Source organism: Periplaneta americana, chromosome 3 (assembly GCF_040183065.1).
Source record: "Periplaneta americana isolate PAMFEO1 chromosome 3, P.americana_PAMFEO1_priV1, whole genome shotgun sequence".
NCBI classification, from domain to species: Eukaryota; Metazoa; Arthropoda; class Insecta; order Blattodea; family Blattidae; genus Periplaneta; species Periplaneta americana.
In genome coordinates this window covers 117,080,329-117,101,285 of record NC_091119.1, presented here as the reverse complement: position 1 = coordinate 117,101,285, position 20,957 = coordinate 117,080,329, and the positions used below count along the sequence as shown (strand labels likewise).

The 20,957-nt window shown below is 36.0% G+C and overlaps 1 protein-coding gene and 2 non-coding genes across 18 annotated transcripts in view; 2 read left to right on the top strand and 1 right to left on the bottom strand.

The window, feature by feature from the left end:
• LOC138696415 (protein bric-a-brac 1-like) overlaps positions 1–20,957 on the top strand; it is a 212,602-nt gene that overhangs the window by 63,335 nt on the left and 128,310 nt on the right. For all 16 annotated transcript variants that reach the window (XM_069821367.1, XM_069821372.1, XM_069821366.1 and 13 more), the window contains exon 5: positions 2,983–3,042. In XM_069821367.1, coding sequence (XP_069677468.1) covers positions 2,983–3,042 — 60 coding nt within the window. The remainder of the gene's footprint in view (positions 1–2,982; positions 3,043–20,957) is intronic.
• Positions 1,831–1,903, bottom strand: TRNAN-AUU (transfer RNA asparagine (anticodon AUU)). Its single transcript has one exon. It is a non-coding gene; the product is annotated as a tRNA-Asn (tRNA).
• Positions 2,609–2,682, top strand: TRNAK-UUU (transfer RNA lysine (anticodon UUU)). The gene has a single exon. It is a non-coding gene; the product is annotated as a tRNA-Lys (tRNA).

Sequence of the window (20,957 nt, the reverse complement as noted above, 5' to 3'; positions counted from 1 at the left end):
AGTATTAACTAGGTGAGTCTTCATACTTTTTGTTATTTATGTTTGTCTCAAAAATTCCCGGAGAAATTGATACAATAAATATAAGCCTCATAATAAATATGTTAGTAAGTAATTAAAATGTTGTTTTGTAATATAACGATACAGTTATTACAGCATTTAATACTCATGCTTATCACCGAACACAAGTTAAATTTAACAATAATTGTGTATTACAGTATATTAAAACTTTTTTCAACTCAATCGATTAAATATTTTGATCGATCAACAGCACTACTTTTAAGAAACCCAGAGGTTCATCGCCGCCCTCACATAAGCCCGCCTCGGTCCCTATCCTATGCAAGATAAATCCAGTCTCTATCATCATATCCCACCTCCCTCAAGTGTTCAAGTTTTTTGTAGCAGTGTCTATGGAAATGCTGAACTGATGAGAGAACTGTTGGTGAGCTCATATTGAAATTTCACTGATAGAATGGACGTCTTGTAAGAATGCCACACACCAAAAATCAACTGTTACATTGGACACCCCTCATCGTCAGTAGTGTGGAGAGGCAAGGTGTGTTGTGATACTGCTGAGTGACTGCACAGAGGCATACAAACCCAGAAAAGTGAATATAGTCCAAAATCACAAATACTTCATTACACTAATAACACCACTAATGAATAATAATTTTAACTTAAAAATGCAACCATAACAGCAGCAAAGCCATAAAGAAAGCAGTAATTAATATAACTTATTGTAGGCCTTCATAACAAAACTTAAATGTTTCAAAGCCTCATATTCTTCAAATGGCATATACAGTAAAACCTGTCCATAGCAGAAATGCTTGGGAGGAACAAAAAAAAACTTTAAAGAGGTTTTTGTTGTATGCAAGATTGATTGATTTCTTTTTATAGCATTGTGTTGCGTAGAAACTTTAGGGATGCTATACATAGACATTTCGCTAGCCCGCGCTACGAGCGTGCTAAACTAGCCCCGGCTGTCGAGTGATTACTTGTACAGGATTCATATGATATATCGCTAACACTGGTTTATGAATACGAAAAACGTTAGTTCGCTGATCATCCACCAGAAGCCCACGCTAAGAATGTCTATGAATATGGCCCTTAAATTTTAAATACCATTAATGAACAATAAACATGTAATTACAGTATACAAAACATTATAGTAGAAAACAGCTAGCATTGAAAAGTTAAAAACATTCCAGTGCTATAAAACTATACAGTAACTTATTATACATTTTGTTGATGGACATAATAATAGTTCTGAATTATTTGAGGTTAATGCAAATTTCTCCAATTGCAGAATATATTGCTTCTGAATATTACTTGCTTCCAGGAGCTTAATGTTTTCATCTAGGGTAAGAGTTCTATGTTTCTCTCTTGCCACTGTCATTAACAAACTGAAGGATAACACTCATAACTCAATCACACTAACACTATTTTGTTCTAATTTTTTTCTTTTTTAGAAATTCCATTTTGCAAATCAAGCTTTCAGGTATAACTCCCTGTAAAGTTGATTTGAATAATTTTGAGGGAAAAATTGTTTCGGGGTCGGGTATCGAACCCGGGACCTTTGGTTTAACGTACCAACGCTCTACCAACTGAGCTACCCGGGAACTCTACCAGACACCGATCCAATTTTTCCCCTCTATATCCACAGACCTCAAAGTGGGCTGACAGCTGTCAAGCAACCAAAGTTGAGTGCACACTAACTCTGTGTGACTTAAATTGTGGCTTTCTGTTAACGAACAGTGACGTGTATTATGCAAATCAAGCTTTCAGGTATAACTCCATGTAAAGTTGATTCGAATAATTTTGAGGGAAAAATTGTTCCGGGGCCGGGTATCGAACCCGGGACCTTTGGTTTAATGTACTAACGCTCTACCAACTGAGCTACCCGGGAACTCTACCAGACACCGATCCAATTTTTCCCCTCTATATCCACAGACCTCAAAGTGGGCTGACATCACGCGAGTGGATATAAAGGGAAGAGTTGAGAATGTGTGGATATAAAGGGAAGAGTTGAGACGGTGTTGGGTAAAGTTTCCGGGTAGCTCAGTTGGCAGAGCGCTGGTACGTTCAACCAGAGGTCCCGGGATCGATACCCGGCCCCGGAACAATTTTTCCCTTGAAATTATTCAAATCTGCTTTACAGGAAGCTTTACCTGAAAGATTAGATTTGCATAATATATATACGTCACTGTGTACGTTAACAGAAAACCACAATTTCAAGTCACACAGAGTTTGTGTGCACTCGATGTGGGTCAGCCCACTTTGAGGTCTGTGGATAGATGGGAAAAATTGGATCGGTGTCTGGTAGAGTTCCCGGGTAGCTCAGTTGGTAGAGCGTTGGTACGTTAAACAAAGGTCCCGGATTCGATACCCGGCCCCGGAACAATTTTTCCCTCAAAATTATTCAAATCAGCTTTACAAGGAGTTATACCTGAAAGCTTGATTTGCATAATACACGTCACTGTTCGTTAACAGAAAGCCACAATTTAAGTCACACAGAGTTAGTGTGCACTCAACTTTGGTTGCTTGACGCTGTCAGCCCACTTTGAGGTCTGTGGATATAGAGGAGAAAAATTGGATCGGTGTCTGGTAGAGTTTCCGGGTAGCTCAGTTGGTAGAGTGTTGGTACTTTAAACCAAAGGTCCCGGGTTCGATACCCGGCCCCAGAATAATTTTTCCCTCAAAATTATTCAAATTCCATTTTATTCATTTGTTTTCTCTCGTGGGACTGACATTATTGTTTCATTTCCGCATTAGATAAGTTTCTGTTTTAAACTGTGTAAAATTCATTATAATTCAGAGGACCAGAGAAATTATGTTTCAGACAGATTTCTGGTTTATTCAGGTTCCTCTTTAGGCAGGTTTTACTGTACTACATAAAACAGTTTTAATAAAACTGGCAATTTAATAGTTCTTGCATGAAATTTATATCGAAAAACTCCTTAGTATTGCACTGCTTGTTGATTCTAGGTCAAATATTAGCCAAACCTGGACCATCAGGGGAGAATCAGTCACAGGATTCCTTACAGGGTGAGTACCATTTTATATTTTCATTATGACTGTCTTACCATGGTGCTTCTCTAATTAGGTTGTATTATCACAATTTCTTTGGGGTAAAGTATATTTTTTTTTTTGGTGCATATTACACGTTATTAGAAGATTAACTTTTTTTTTTTTTTCTTTTTTTACTGGTGCGATGTTAGACTTTCTAATTCTCGTAATTTTAAGCCTGACCCCATATTACAAAGAAATCTCCTCGACAGGAATACATTAGACTGCTGAAAAAGTCTACATGTGGGAAATAGAAAGGCTGCATACTCTTCATTTATATCTGGAATTATTACTGCATAAAACCAGCATAACTCTTAATAATGAAAGCCTCTTTGGTGACAGTTTTTTCTGTCTTGATAGTTACAATATGACACATCAGTCTGCTAGTGTACCCAAGATGATGGCTGTCATAAACTTTATAGTTAGTTACTCATCTTGTTTTGTATTTTAAAACTTGAAAAGCATTGCAGTTAAGAAATTTAGAATTTTCTAAATAAAAAGTAATTTATTTCAACTAAGGTTCCATGTAAACCTAGGCCTATCTCATTTTTCTACGAAGTTACATAACATGAACATATCTTGAAGATTTTGTCTAGTATTTTGGATTTTACATCAGCCACTTGTCGTTAGTGCTAATATTTAGCTGAAGTTACACTTGAAACTTTAGCTGTTTTGTGTATCTCATAGTATGAAGACATACAGTAAGGACAGCTAACATAATTTGCCAGAACGAATTTCAAGTCTCGATGTCAATGGAACTGGGTTCAGTACCTGTAATCTCCACCAAATGGTTCTGTGTGTGTGCATGTCAGGGTTGGCATAATGTAATAATGAACACTTTTAATACACGTCCCACATCGTACTCTAAGGCATCTTGCCTAGGACTGGCATTAAGGAATGGGCTTTGGTTTGAGTCGTTATGGAGGAAATTTTCTCAGCCAGATAGGACCAGTATTCACCTAGCATCATGATCACGTGGAACTACGATGTACGATAGGTAGCGAAATCCAGTTACGAAAGTTAACAATAATGGCTATAGGGATCCTCATGCTAACTACATGATACCTCCGTTGTGGGTGGATGGTAGTACACTTCTGCTTTGGCATGTGGTCGTGAGGTCAGCAGCCAGCTGGTTGGTCTGGCCTATTATTATATTGCTGCTGCTGCTGCTTTTTTGTCCACAAATTGATAAACATGGGGCAAAGGAATGGTAACATAACCATAATAAATTTAGAGCTGGGATTTTTATGTACTATCACTTAGCAAAATACGTACATAAATATGTAGTGAAAAACAGCGAAATATGTTGTAAAATATGCAAAATGGGAAAAATATGTAATCACATATTTAATACAAACTTATTATTTTGTTAGTTACGACACTCAGAACACGTCTATGCATTAAATTTTGTAGCACAGTCAACAATAATGTATTTTTCTATGTTCTCTGCGGTCATTGAAAGACGTTTGTCACTCAGAATGTTCTTATATGCAGAGAAAGATTTTTCTACGTAGCTGGGGCAAATTTTAGGAGAGAAATTTTACCTGGAGAGATGCCCTTGAGTGGATCAACATAATCTCCATTTAGAATTCGGCACAAACTGTGAAATGTTGAATACGCAGGGTTTCTTTTCAAAACTTTTTGCAATTTACTCAATACACTTGCACCAGTTTCTCCATGCACAGCACTTAGTTTTTGAATAGCATCCTATATGACACCAATAGAATCTTTCAGAGGAAATCCTGATGTTTCCAGACGTTTGATACTTTTTGGAAGCCACCTGAAGTTGCCCCTGATGTAGGCAATTGAGGAGACCACTTTGGAGTCACTAAAGGCAGTCTGGGATTCACAAATAGATGCGACACTTTCAGAATCAAAAACATCTACAACAGTCTTTACAGCATCTAGATGCGCACTATAGAAGTTAACTGCTTCTATGCATGTTCCCCACCTCAACACTAGTTCCGAGGGCAGTGGCATCTCTGGCAATTGCTGTTTGTAAGATAGCACTCGTTGTGGGGCTTTTAGAAAAACTTTTTTTGTTGCTGAAATTAATCTGTTCACTTGTGTAAATTTAGCTCTAATATCTTCGGCAAAATGTTGCAGGCCATGGGCCAAGCACGTAAAATGGAGCATATTGGGGTAAAACACTTCAAGAACAGTTACAGCTGAAAGCATATATGCTGCAGCATTGGAATACATCACTAGTATCTTCTCTTGCATTCCAGTCAGTCACAAAACTTTCAATCCATCATTCACAAATCTCGCAATAGTTCAGTGATTTGTATAGTCCAGCTCTTTACAATAGATCAAACATGGTTTTGAGGCACTGTCAGGTCCTAGCTTCCCCACCACAAGATTCGCAATAAATCGACCTTTAGCATCCGTTGTTTCATCAACAGCAACCCATTTGAAAGCATTTCCTTTATACCCTCTTATGTTGTACATTGCCTTGTCATTTGCAGACTTGAAGATAATTCTTGCGTATAGTGTTGATTATTGATTGACGAGGAACATGTGTTGCTTGCAATATTTTTCCAGGAAAGATGTGAATTCAGGCACTTCAAGTTTATGCAATGGAATATTGGCTGCAATCATCGCACTGCATAAGTCTTTATAAAAAGGGTTACTTGAAGGTGATGGATTCATCTGTGTTAAAAGTATTTGTTTCTTCTGCAGACCTAATTGTTGGTTTTTTTCTATGCTGATCACTTCATACATGTTCAAGCTGGGATTTCATAGAACATGCGATATGTTTGTTACATGCTTGACAATTCACTACTTTACCATCACTTGTAAAAGATTCGTTAACTGCAATCCACCATTTTACCTTTGAAGCCAACGAGGATGCAACTGGTGCCATATTGACACTAGAGAAGACTGATGTTGAGTGAACTATTTCCTTTACTGTTTAAACGAAACTAAAATCTATTTGAGATATTTCATAAGTACAAAGCCTTTAAGAACAGAATTGGAAATTCCAAAGTAACAAAAAGGTCACACAAATTTGTTTAGGAAAATATTTCTAGAAACTTCAATATGCAGGTGGCTAGTCTAAAGCCATTAGTCCTAATAGGGATGAAAGTTGTAAAGATTGGCACACAGTGTATAGCATTAAAGAAAGATATGAGAGTGTTTTCTATAGCTGTCTTAATCCACCTATTGTAGCAACTGACAACAGCTCGGATTTGAGTTTCAAACTTCAACACAGCAATTTACATACATTTGAATACGAAAATACTAAAATATGTAATTTTATGTAATATCAGTGATATCACTAAGAATATGTAAAATACCTACAAATATGTAAAATGAAATTCAGTTATATAACATAGTTTGTGAACATATAACTTTTCCCAGCATCTAAATAGCAAGGAAAAAATATGTAATTACGTAGTAATCCCAGCTCTAATTAATAATCATTGCTGCCGTATGTAAAACATTCTGAAATATTCACTAATTTACATTAAAGTTCAAGTAACTGGTTTGATGCTTATATTCGCAGTATTTTAATTTTAGTTAGGTGTACAATAACAGTATATATACATTGGACACAGATTTTCAATTAATAGGCGACACAAATTCTTGTTTATAAAATATTTCCTTGGTATATATATTTTTAGAACACACATGATCCAAGATTAAATACAATGGATATGAATAGAATAAAACTGTCAGCACTTGATTGTTTTATTTCAGTGATAAACACTGGAATTTTATAATATTTTGATATTATCATCATCATCATCATCAGTATTGTGAATTATGTTTTCGGACCATATACCTAGTTATGTATGATAAGAGTTGAGGTAGATAATTATTAGGCACACTAATTAGTAAGTTGGGTAGTTAGGTCTACTATTTGTACACTAAATGTACATTGAACACACATTTTCAATTAAGAGATTACTCTAAATTCTTATTTATTAAATATTTCGGTATACCAATATTACCTTTCCATTTTTCGCTATCTGCACTAATAACGGAGTTTGTCTATGTCATGTGACTTTTGAATTGCCCTGTATATACAAATGTTCAGGTTGCCTACTTGAGAACAAGCTACATTGTTGACGATGTGGAAAACACGGAATTTTGTAAGTGAATGTCTGCAACTTTGAGCAACTGTCCTTGAGCTTTGTTTTAATATGGTCATTACTCATTACAAATGCTAGTCGCACTGAAATTGCAGTGCTTGAATCGAAAGGTATGTGATAGGTTAGTGAGAACATAGGAATACGTGGGATGAAAACATAATCTTCTTTCGTTTTACCAGTTAATATTGTCACTTATATTACATCTTCCATGATTTTTATTCACTGCCTGCTGGTTCGCATCCTATGGCTCCTTATACTGCCTGCTCAATCAAAGCTTATATGCAAGTAGCCGCTAGGTGGCAGGTATAGCTGAAGCCACCTTGATCACAGTGCCCAGTCAACGATTCACTATAGTTGATTTTAATCCCTCTTTTTGCCAAAAAATCTGCTTGATCATTTCCATGAAGCCCTCCCTATATGAGAAGGTATCCATTGAAAAGTTATTGTTCTTATTTAGTCAACATGTCCGAAGACAGGTTTGAACCTCGTAAGTAACACCAATAAGGCATCACTCGTAAGGCAACTAGACCAGGAGATAATGAGGTTAGGTGGAGAGTTCCTTTTCCCCTCTTATGCATTCATCACCGATTAGCTACATATTCCACTAATCAGATGAAAAGTTATTATTTTACTCAATTTTGGTAATTGATGTACTACTGTTCTTAATTCTTTGACTGTTGTTGAATGAATTTTTTTTTTAATGTGATGGCTTATGTTCCAGCTTTGAAATCGATCAGTATAACAGCTTTTCTAAATTTCTTGAGTCTGGAGATCAGTTGTGTAACAGCAGTTAGAATTGCAAGTAGTTCTCCTTCAGAGGTAGTTTTATTTCTTGCAACTTATAATTATGTAATGGTTCAACAAAAAAAACTTGTTCGTGTCTGTGGAAAGCTTTAATCCACACGTGTCCCCTGGGTTGTGCCAAATGAACATGACTGTTCAAGGTGTTCCCAATCATAAAAAAAAGGTTTACCTGCTCTATGCAAAAGTAAAATTATGTTATTATAATCTGAAAAGTTGACTCAAAATTATCGTATTTTAGGAAGGATTTTTATACCATAATGTCATATCGTTTGTTGGATGTAATTATCATACAAAACGATAATAAATCATATGACCTGGCAACTCTGATCACTCACTTAAGGCTGGTCCATAATAAACCGGGAATGGAAATGACTAGAACGGAAATAGTGTTAAAATAAATATATATAAATGTGAGTATTCATAATTAATTTTCATGTTCCCATTCCCGGGCTCTGGTAAGCTTCTCGTTAATTGTGAATGGTCACATTTAAATACATTTATTTTAACAATATTTCCATTGTTATTTCCATTTCGGTTTATTGTGGACCAGCCTTTGTTACGTGATTGGTAACTGTTTTTTTTTTTTAACAATTTATTGTTCAGTCAGAACATTTAGCATTATACAGACCACTTCTAAATTAATAAATAGATACAGATCACTCATGTTCTTTCAAAGCAAAATAACACCAACTATATGCTAACATTTTCAACTTATCGATTAAAAACCTGAAATTTAAAATTTCAAAACATTTTCCTTGTTGATTGTTGATAAACTTTCTGAAGTACCAGCAATTTCTATTGTTTATCATTTCATTTTATTGCGACAAATGTGTATTAATGATCTTGGTAGTAAGGCACCGGCATACCTCAGATGGCTAAGGCGCTTGTCTGCCAACCCAAGTTGCATTCGGGTGCAACTTCAATTCCTGCCTAGGCTGATCACCTGGTTGGTTTTTTTCCGAGGTTTCCCCCAACTTTAAGGCAAATGTCAGGTAATAAATGGCGAATCCTCTGCCTCATCTCGCCAAATATCATCTAGCTATCACCAATTCCATAGATGCTAAATAACCTCGTAGTTTTGATATAGCGTCTTTAAATAATCAAATAAAAAAAATATATTGGTAGTTAGAATAAACTAGTAAGTTATGTTATGCTTAAAGGCATGCAATTGTAATTGCTAGATCATAACAGTTGTGTTGATAATATTATTAAGCTAGGGTGCGAAAAAGATCGTGAGGCTGAATATAGAAAACTTTCAAACTTAAATTAGAAAAGGAACAGGGAATGCTTAAGTAATGTGACAAATAGAATAGAGCAATTTTTCCAAGTTGCTAAAAATGAAACGGAGTGTCATTCAGAAACCGATGTAAGTACATCTTCAGTGTTGTGTGGTATAACTTCTGTTGCAACTAATTATGATGGTAAAAGTGAAATTGATGGCAATATCGATCAGTGTCCACATAATGAAAGTAATGGCAGTATGAATGCCGAAATAAAATACCTAAGTGAAATTAGTGATGATCCAGCATTTTAGACAAACAAATAAATAGAGACTATTTCACTAGTCAAGTCGATATTTGTTGTTCGGAATTAGAAGTATACATAATATTATACAGCTGTTTAAAATAATCTAAAGAAAAGGGCCCCATAGAGTAACTGTCACATGACTTCCCCCCATTCAGTCAACCCTGCAACATACCATTCAGTCAGATAGTACCTCCCTTTAAATGTTCGTGTTTTAAACTTTGAGGTTCAGTCTTGTTTTTATTGTCGTGTAAAAGGGAAGTGTGTCAGCAGTTCTCATTTTTCTGTGAGAGTACAGGATAACAGAGTTGTTTTTATAGAAATATCGAAATATGTGAGATTATGTTTAATGAAACAATTTGTGAAAGCTCTAGATAAAGACAGTGAGTGCCTTAAGCACCTTTGTGTTAAATTTCCCGTGAAAACATTAAAGCTGGTATATTCATTGACTCATATTCGAAATTTGATTATGGATAAGCAGTTCCAGAATACTATGAGTGGAAATGTAAAGAATGCCTGAAATGCGTTCAGAAACGTTGTTTTTAATTTCCTTGAAAATAAAAAGACCCAAATTATGTTAACATAGTAAAAGTGATGTTACAAAGTTTAAAATAAATTGGTTGCAACATAAAAAAATTGAAATGAGATATCAAGGAAAGTGGAGTGGTAACATTTGTGGCTGATTTCTGGATGTTGAAAAGGGACTATTCTGGACAACATTCGAAGGTTAATACTATTATCGAACCCAGGACCTCTCAGCTCGCAGCTATGCTGGGATCTGAACCACAGTGTCGGCTGAACTCTATTCCTTATTATCAATATTCAATAGAAGATGGCGAGAACCACCAGTGTAGCTCAGTTGGCTAAGGCGCTTGCCTGCTGATCCAGAGTTGCGCTCGAGTACAGTTTCGATTCCCACTTGTGCTGATTATCTGGTTGGGTTTTCTGGGGTTTTCTCCAGCCGTAAGGTGAATGTAAGGTAATTATGGCGAATCCTCAGCCTCATCTCGCCAAATACCACCTCGCTACCACCTATCCATCGATGCTAACTAACCTAGTAGTAGAGTCGTTAAATAACCTACTTAGAAAAAAAGGACAGCGAGGTTCTCAAATAAGAATATATGTGTTAACAGTGATCTAAAACTGTTACTGAAAATGACCGTAAAGTGTATTGAAATATTATGTGCTCCTGTATAATATGTGTAAGTATGTCCAAAATACAGATAGTAGGCCATTGATCATAAGAAGAAGAGTTTGGTCAGCTCTGTGGATCAGATCCCAGCATAGCTTAATTGACCGTTTTTGCAAAGCTTGCTAACTGCAAAATTTGCAAAATTGAGATTTTGATGGATTTGTTAACATAAGGCAGGCCTCTACTTGATGTTCAAAGTGTCTTAGTAAAATTGGGTTATTTCTCTTCATTGTAGTGTGTCAAAGTGTGATCGTTTTTTCAAAACTTGCTTTCTGCTATACTCGACACAACATATAGTGAGGTACCAAATAATCAAACATGGCTGCACTTCAGTGCTACCAACCTTGAACGTAAACCACTAATGTTAATAATGTTCATGGCTTAAACTACCTTGTTGTTTCTCTTATCTCGCAATCAGTTCTTCTTAAAACTATATTACATCCATCCCTATTATTTATTTTTCATTTATTTTGGTACACACATTCCTCTTTGAAACCTGGTCAGCAAGAATTTGAATAAACATAGAAGTGGAATAGTAGACAGCCTAATTATATTAAATTGCCCTATTTTTTTTTCGAGGCCATCATCCCAGAAGGGCATATGAGCAAAACTATACCTTTACATTAGAACCATTTAAATATAGAATAATTATTCTACCCTTGTTTACATAACAAGGTACATTCCTGATCCTTCCTCATGCCCACTGTAATTAATAAACGTTAGTTCAAACATAAAGTTTCTATTGAAATATTTCAATAACCCTGCATTTGTTCATACTCCCTTCTGGTATGATGTCCTCGAAATATTCAATAGGGTAATGGGATTTTTGAAATTAAATAAATAAAAATTTTAATAAACGGATAATGAAAATGTAAAATATCGTACTTACTTTTGATTGCCAATTTCTATACAAGAATTAACTTTGTATGATGGAATTTGTTTCAACCAGCAGAAGGAACAGAATTGAAATATTTGTATTATTTCAGGACTAATGGAGAAGTGTATGTGACATAATAACCAAACTTTTTTTATTATATACATATATTTATATAGAACATTATGGAGTGATACATTCAATCAGGATAATACAATGTTAATATTCCAGCCTTTGCCTCAGGACTCAGAGGATACTTTGACAAGGAACAGGTTGCAATTAATGTATTTTTTTATTCTCTCATACAAACTTAATATAGGTAAATAATGTATTATAGTTAGGCAACAACAAAATAATTAGACAATAAATAATCAATTCACTATTTTCTGTGTAATATCAAAATTATTTTTCTGAAAATACAAAGTGATACAAAAATAAAATAATTATAATTTTTTGATAGACATATTATAGTCCTCGAGCATTCATGTTCTTTGCACAATGTTTTAATAATTCTGAAATTGGTCATATTGTCGAATTTCCAGACATCCTCTGCTTTAAGTAGTCCCTTGATCTTATTCGGTGGAGCTATCTTGGCATCATAAGATCCTTTGAGACTGAAAAAAAGACAGAAGTTGATTTAAGAGATGGTCAATATTAGAAGGGGATCTGTGTATGTTTTACATAAGAAACTTGTGACACATAAACCCTTTTAACAGCAACAGTAAATGAATGAATTTTTTAGTCGAATTGTAGTGGTCATTATACTGACAACACTGGACTTGTCAATAAATCACGTCTCTTTAGAAAAGGAGGAAAAATTAAAATTAGAATCAAGAAAATATGCTATATATAGTATATAAATTAATACTGGATTAATAAGATTTGTATCTAAAAATGTGACATCAAGCTCTGAAACAGAAATGTTGAAAATAAGCCAACTTTCAATGCATATCTCAAGGGCCTGGCAAGTTTTGAAGCAAAATACCACCCCCACAGAAATTTATTCCTTGGTTTTTTTAAGTACATAAATCTAGCTATATCAAAAAAAAAAAAAAGAAAAAAAAAAAGGAATGGTAGGTTTTGATATGAGATGTCTGATCATCAGAGACACATTTACTTTCCTTGACTTAGTGATGGGCTCTGATACGCCTATCCAGCTGTATGTCGTTGCAATCTTCTGTCATGGATGTCGGAAGGTTGGTGTATTCAGCGAAGAGACCAACGAAATAAGCTTCACTCGTTTCTTGGAGCACCATGATAGCTAATCCCTGGAAGTGAAAATCTGTTGTTAAGTCCTAAGCAATTTCAAAATAATAGAAAAGAACACAGCTTGAAATTATCAGTGACGAGGTCATACAGCCTCATTGTATTTTAAAGTACAGAAATCTGTCTATACTTTATATTGTAAAAAAAAAAAAATAGTAGGTTGTGATATGAGGTGTCTGATCATCAGAGACACTTTTACTTTCCTTGAATTAGTAGTGCTGCTGATGCGGCTGTCCAGCTGTGCCATTGTGCAAAATGGCGTGGATGTTAGAAAGGTTGGAGTATTCAAAGAGAATGATGAAATAAGACTCACCAGCTTCTTGCAGCACCGTGGTACCTAATCCCTGGAAGTGAAAATTTGTTGTTAAGTCCTAAGCAATTTCTGAATAATAGGAAAGAATATAACTTGAAATTATCAGTGATGAGATTATGCAGCCTCCTTCATCAATATTTTGAAGTAAATGTGGGAGAAAGCATACTAATTGATGCAATATATTCAATAAATTTATTTACAATGCTCTTTGTAATATAGACTTTTAAAACAACTCAAACTCAAATTGTATTTCATATGAGGGATACAAATATTAACCACTTGTTTTTTACCTTGAAGTCCCTGGTAGAGATTCAATAGGAGTGGCCAACACCTCTTCGTTATCTTCTGTGTCATTGTCATCAGCATCATCCTCTTCATCAGTATCTCTAAGATCGACAATGAACTCTTGAAATTCTGGCGCATTTCTCACTTCTTGATTATAATACTTCATAATTATTTTCTCTGTATGGTTTTCTTCATTCTTCCATATATCTGGAGTTACCTGTATGAATACAGAATTTAGAATATTAAATATAATTAAATTAATTATAATTTATATAAACATAATTAATATATAATTAATTACACACACACACACATATATATATATATATATATACTATTATTGAAACTGCATTTTTAAATATGTAAAGAAAGATATGCTTGCGTTAACTACATACCTTGCTGAGTGCTTCATGCCGTACAGACTTGGCTCAATCTAAGCCATGGCCTGGGCGTGAAGCTACTGTTTTGTTATAATAGTTTTTTGCCACTGACCACACAAGCTCAATAGCATTAAAGAAAGAATGGTATGGAGGGAGTCTCAGAACTGTGTGGCCTTCTCTTGCTAAAAGTTCATCAAGAATATGTCTGAAACAAGAATGAAAGAATCATACATTATAACAAACAAGAAACATTTTTCTAATAGCTGTTATGGTGGCCCAGTCGCTAGAGCACTGGACTCATAATCCTGTGGACACAGCATACTCCTGATTTCCATATTGTGTTGGGCAAGCCCATGTTCCAGGTAACACGAGAGTTTTATCCAGGAGCTCCAGTTCCCCTGTAGCATCCAAATAAATCACCATTCTCGTCTCATCTCATTGCAAGTATAGTGTACATCAGCCTCCTATGGCACACCCTGGGTAACGACTTTGTCAGTAAATTGGTGTACACAACTGGCTTTAAATGGGTGAATGACGAACAGTCAAGTATCTGCCATTATAAAAAAAATTAATTTTACTAATGAATTTTCATTTTAGAAAATTACCTCTTCAAATGGCTTTTATTCCTTTTGCAGAGCTGTTGCAATTCATTCTTGTTTGCATTGTCTGACACTGGTACTCCATTCTGTCTCAGCCATGTCTGCAAAAACATTGAAACATAGATAATGAAACTTAATAGCATTGTTTATCACTCCAATTGTATAGAAATAATGTTTACCATTAACTGATCTTGTCTCCATTTTGTTGTGGGTTGCTCCTCTGCTGCTTTATTGTGGTACGATGCATTATCCATAACAATGATGGAAGGACCTACATCTCTCAAACCAACAATAAGCTGCCTTTCCACCCACTTCTGGAAAGTTTCACTATTCATGGCACCGTGGTAATCTTTGCCAGTCTTCAAATTAGATGCAAATATTAAATCTGCACCTGTAAAAGATGAAAGTTGTTTAGATTCTAGATAAAAAAATATTATAATACAAATTACTTCGCAATATATAGTAGCTACTGTATATTACCAGGAATAAAACCATTATAGGTTCCAGCATGTACGATGACCAGTCTTCCTCCCTCAGCAGGCCAACGCATGACTCCCTGAACCTTACCACCAACAATAGCTGGTTTACTCCAAGAATGTGTTGCAGAGCCTATAAAATATACGTGGAATGAATAATATTATAACTTATATTCCCTTCACTATCCTAAAATAGTGTTGTTATTCAATGCTCAGCTATATTACCAATGAAGCCATCAGTTGATTGATTCATATTATAATAAAGCTTACCATTCATAAAAATCCATGTTTCATCCAGAAAAACGACAGGCTTCGGACTCTCACTCTCCATATTCCTTACATATTCTCTCAAAAAACAGGACCTCTTGAATTGAATATCTTCACTCTCTCTTACATATGTGAGACTGTCTTCTTTCTTCCATTTAAAACCCATTTCTTTCAAAATCGTCCTTAATGACGAAAGGGATCCCTGCAATAAATATGTACCGTGGTTTTCCATTACATGGTCCAGCAGCAGCTTTGCTGTTACTCTTTCTCCTGCATGGAAATAAAAATAGCAATGATAAAATATAAATTATAATGAGTGTAAAGTGTAGGCTATAATGTTTAAAATTAATATAATTCTTTTAAAAATGTCACTGCCATAATTATCTTTACCTCGATTCAGTCTATCATATATAAATCTTGCAATGGCTTCCTTGGAAAAATCATCAATTCCAGTTACGCATCGTGGACGTTTCTTGTGTTTCCCTGGTGTAGACAGTGGGTGCCCCTTTTCATATTTGGCAATAATTCTTTCAACTGCACTGTACGAATGCTATAATAAAAATATGGATATTATATTAATATATTTATATTTCAAGCTTTTCATGTCTGTGATGTAAACAAATAATATACTTTTTTTTAAATTATTTCTATAGACATAAAGATTATGGTTTCTCTCATATTTATAAGCTTAAAATTTTTCAAAACTAGTTGCAGATATGGATTAAACTCCACCTCACACATTAGTTTATAATGAACTCTACATTAGGTTAGGATATAAAGTCCTTTTGTAAATATTTTGAACAGTCTATTGTGGATGCATCTTTATGGAATAAGTCTGTGCTCATCCTGTCAAATATTATTTATAAAAACAGGTAGACGTATTTAAACCCACAAAAACTGCAATTCTTTTCATTAGAGCCCCTTTGGTTAGACAGACATTTTCCTCTTCTGCTTCAGCCTTCAATTGTCTGTACATATTAACGACTGCTTCTTGTAAGCTGCTCTGCAATGAACGCCTCTTCTATCTTGATGTACAAGTTTCTCCAATCTCTCTCCTTTTGGACATGTTGTAGGCCTAATCTTAAAATGAAATGGTTACTGTATTTTAAAATATGAACTACACATTAACCTATAACCTCAATCTTAATTTTATTAATTTTTATTACAACTTGAAAGTGCGCAGAAGAAGCTCGACGAGTGTCCAGAAATAAAGAAAATCAATATGATAAAAGAGGCTGCAAACGAAAAGAATCAGAAAGCTATGTACCTATTGGACCAAATTAACAATTTCGAAAGGAAAAAACCGGAGTGGTCAGAACAATCTATTCGATACTGTGTTGTGTGGAGAATAGCATCCCCTAAAGGTTATGAGCATGGTAGAACTTCAGGATTTATTTCAGCTCCTTCACAAAGTACTCTAGACAGGTACATGGGTCATATTGACTGTGATGTGGGAATTTCAGAGTTGGTAAAGGACAGGCTTAAAGCTGAATGTGAGAACCTGCAACCAATAGAGAAGATTGTCTGAGTTATCGTTGATGAAATTGCAATAAAGGAACGCCTTATCTATGACAGGACAATTGATAAATTCATTGGAGCAGTCAATGCTGACGGGGTGTATGACGCAAGCATAGGGAAATATCCTGTGCTAGCATACAAGCTACTCTGTTTTGTGGTAAACGGTTTGTCTACAAAGTACACTATTCCCGCGGCTTAAATAAATCATTATTATTAGTATTATTATTATTTCCTAGTTAGAAGTCTGCAGGGCTCCGACCTTTACCTTTTAGTTAAGCAAGTGGTCAATGTTGTAGAAGACTGTGGTTTCTATGTACTTAGGTTAATGACAGATAATCACAGGACTAATGTTTCTATGTTAAAACAATATGGAGGCGGAGAACTCAAGACGTGTGTCCCTCATCCATGCGATCATAATCGTAAACTTTACTTCAGTTTTGATTATTGCCATGTACTTAAGAATATCAGGTCTCAGTTCCTGGATAGAGAACTCACAGACGGCAATGGTGTAATTAGTTCTAAATATCTAAAGGAAATTTATCGATTACAGAGAGATCTGACTGTGAAGCCAGTTCGCTATTTAACAAAAAAACATGTTGAACCCACCAACTTGGAAAAGATGAATGTCCTGTCTGCTGTTCAGATATTCTCTCCTGATGTAACGGCCACAATAGAATTCATATAAAAAAAAAAAATCAGTCCCAGTTAAACTGTAAGATCGATTTATCAGAAGCAGATTCATCAACAATCCAATTTATGAAGTCAATTTACAGATTTTTTACGTTTCATGATATCAGTGACAGAACTCAGCATCTTAGACAAAATAATGAAGACTGCATGCATTTCTATTCTGTAGCTGATGAAAGGCTACAATGGCTAAAGGAAGATTTCAGTGAATATATTATGAAAATTCAAACTGAATCAAAGCGTGCGAAAATGAAGGGCTTAACCAATGAGACCATAGAAGCGCTCTTGTTTACAGTGAAATCTACAGTAGAGTGTGTGACTTTCGTGCTGCAAAACGGGTTCTTTTATGTCCTTACTAGGAGATTTTCCGGAGATCCCGTGGAGGCTGTATTTAGCGCAGTCAGAATGGGAGGTGGATCTAATGACATTACAGATGCACGTACAGCAGCATTTGCCATAAAATGAATGCTAAAATCTGGCATCATGATTTCTTCTAAAAGTGCCAACGTTGGTAGCAGAAATCAAAATTACTGTGGCGAAAGCTTGCCAAGCACGAACTCCAGTGCTGAATCTGTTGATGAAAATATTCTTCCAGATTACGTAACTGTCCTTCTCGATAGAATTCGAGAGCCTGAAATTACGGTTTTCATAAACCTGCAAACAGCCACTCAAGCATTGGTTTGTGGATATTTGATTCGTGTGGTGGATGAAAGATTAAGTTGTGACATATGTGTTAGCAATATTTCAATGTCAAATTCATCAACAGCACTCATGGAACTAATCCATAATCAAGATAGAGGAGGCCTTCGCTATCCTAAACAGTCCTTTGTATAGGGCTAATAAAACATGTGCAAGAATTTGTTGAAGCTGCTGTGCCATACTGTAAGAAATCGAGCCACATACTGAAAACAATGCATAAATACTTGATTTCACCCCTTTCTCAGTGTGATTTACTGAAGTGTAGTGTCTCAGGTCATCAAAAGATGGTTAGCGAAATACTCATTGTGAAATTTATTAGACCATTGTTATCAAATATTGGAAAAAAAGAAACAGAAAATGTGTTCCGATATGTGTGCTACAGTAAACTGCTGTCTAGGAAGGTCCTGAAACTGTGAATTATGCCAACAGGATGTGTGTTGGTTAAAATTTAATTTTCTTGCATGCTCATAAAAATAATATTCAAAACAAAAAAGTTGAAATTTTTATGTGTTACCGGATAATTCATACAACTCTTGTACTGTATGTGATTGCGTGAAGGGTGTGTTAGCTGCTGCCATCTATGATATGCAAAATCGGCAGCATAGAGCAGGCAGTTAACGAGACGCTAGGCGAAGGTATCTAGACGGCGGTGGTATTTATATTGGTCCATAGGAATTCATTTGAATACAATTGTATTGTAAATTGTCGACTGATTCTAAACAAAGAATGCATGTACCCTGGATCAAATAATCGAAGATGATCTTTCATTAATCTTAGAGTGAATGGAAAGTGGCCGCTTTGGAAGCTGGTGTGAATATAAAAACAGTATTGATTATGTTATGTAATCTTAAGTAAATAACTTATTTTTCGAAATCTGTATTTCTCTCCCTTCTGAAGGATACTTGTTATAGGGCAAAATAGTTTTAATGCCTATTGCCGCCATATTGTCAACAGATTATACTATTTCAATCGCCTTGTTAAGGCAAAAAATGCATATAGGAGTGACTCATTGTAGGAAATGTTTTGTAGGCGAGTAATCAGATCGTGTATTCAATTTTTATGACTATTGCTGTTAAATTTAAATTGTATTAATGTATTTTGCAGTACTTGGCTAGGTAATTTTGAAAGCCTTGAGATGCTGAACATACTTAGAATTTTGAGCCACTATATGGCAACAAAGTATCAACTGTAGGTGACAGATTTCTTCGGGTTTAATCACTTCAAGTGTAGTATGTTACAGCAAGAATGCTTGATAGCTTATAGGAGCAGATGCAAGTGAACTATAAATTGAGGTCCATTGTGGCAGTTGGATACTGTTGTGGAATGTGCTGGAATGAAAAAAATGCAACAACTCAAATGAAAGCTGCAATGCCAATTGCACAGCATATTTTTTGACATGCCATGACGTGAAGTGCAGACAGCATTGATTTTTTTGCTCTCAGGGATCAGCGATGATGTATCATTGTGCGTTTTTTTTTTTTTTTTCATAAAACCTAATGTCGTAATAGCTTGTCTTCTAGTTTTATAACACTAACACTGTTATTAGTGTTCATCTGAGCACTGTAATGCATTCCATAGATTCAGAACTAATTTCATTGTATAGGCGCGCTCTCTCTCTCTCTCTGTGTGTGTGTGTGTGTGTGTGTGTGTGTGTGTGTGTGTGTGTGTGTGTGTGTGTGTGTGTGTGTGTGTGTGTGTGTGTGTGTGTGTGTGTGTGTGTGTGTGTGTGTGTGTGTGTGTGTGTGTGTGTGTGTGTGTGTGTGTGTGTGTGTGTGTGTGTGTGTGTGTGTGTGTGTGTGTGTGTGTGTGTGTGTGTGTGTGTGTGTGTGTGTGTGTGTGTGTGTGTGTGTGTGTGTGTGTGTGTGTGTGTGTGTGTGTGTGTGTGTGTGTGTGTGTGTGTGTGTGTGTGTGTGTGTGTGTGTGTGTGTGTGTGTGTGTGTGTGTGTGTGTGTGTGTGTGTGTGTGTGTGTGTGTGTGTGTGTGTGTGTGTGTGTGTGTGTGTGTGTGTGTGTGTGTGTGTGTGTGTGTGTGTGTGTGTGTGTGTGTGTGTGTGTGTGTGTGTGTGTGTGTGTGTGTGTGTGTGTGTGTGTGTGTGTGTGTGTGTGTGTGTGTGTGTGTGTGTGTGTGTGTGTGTGTGTGTGTGTGTGTGTGTGTGTGTGTGTGTGTGTGTGTGTGTGTGTGTGTGTGTGTGTGTGTGTGTGTGTGTGTGTGTGTGTGTGTGTGTGTGTGTGTGTGTGTGTGTGTGTGTGTGTGTGTGTGTGTGTGTGTGTGTGTGTGTGTGTGTGTGTGTGTGTGTGTGTGTGTGTGTGTGTGTGTGTGTGTGTGTGTGTGTGTGTGTGTGTGTGTGTGTGTGTGTGTGTGTGTGTGTGTGTGTGTGTGTGTGTGTGTGTGTGTGTGTGTGTGTGTGTGTGTGTGTGTGTGTGTGTGTGTGTGTGTGTGTGTGTGTGTGTGTGTGTGTGTGTGTGTGTGTGTGTGTGTGTGTGTGTGTGTGTGTGTGTGTGTGTGTGTGTGTGTGTGTGTGTGTGTGTGTGTGTGTGTGTGTGTGTGTGTGTGTGTGTGTGTGTGTGTGTGTGTGTGTGTGTGTGTGTGTGTGTGTGTGTGTGTGTGTGTGTGTGTGTGTGTGTGTGTGTGTGTGTGTGTGTGTGTGTGTGTGTGTGTGTGTGTGTGTGTGTGTGTGTGTGTGTGTGTGTGTGTGTGTGTGTGTGTGTGTGTGTGTGTGTGTTTTTTTTTTTGTAATACACAGAAGCGTAATTTAGTTCATTACTGTATTAAAATTTGTATTATGCACATAGGTGGTAATTTATAATTTATACTGCTGGTATTATTTGTCTGGCTGTGTTATATCGTCCCTCCTCTGGCAAACTAGCGAAAGTGACAAATTAGCGACTCTGTACTTAAGGTCTCTACTGTACTGTA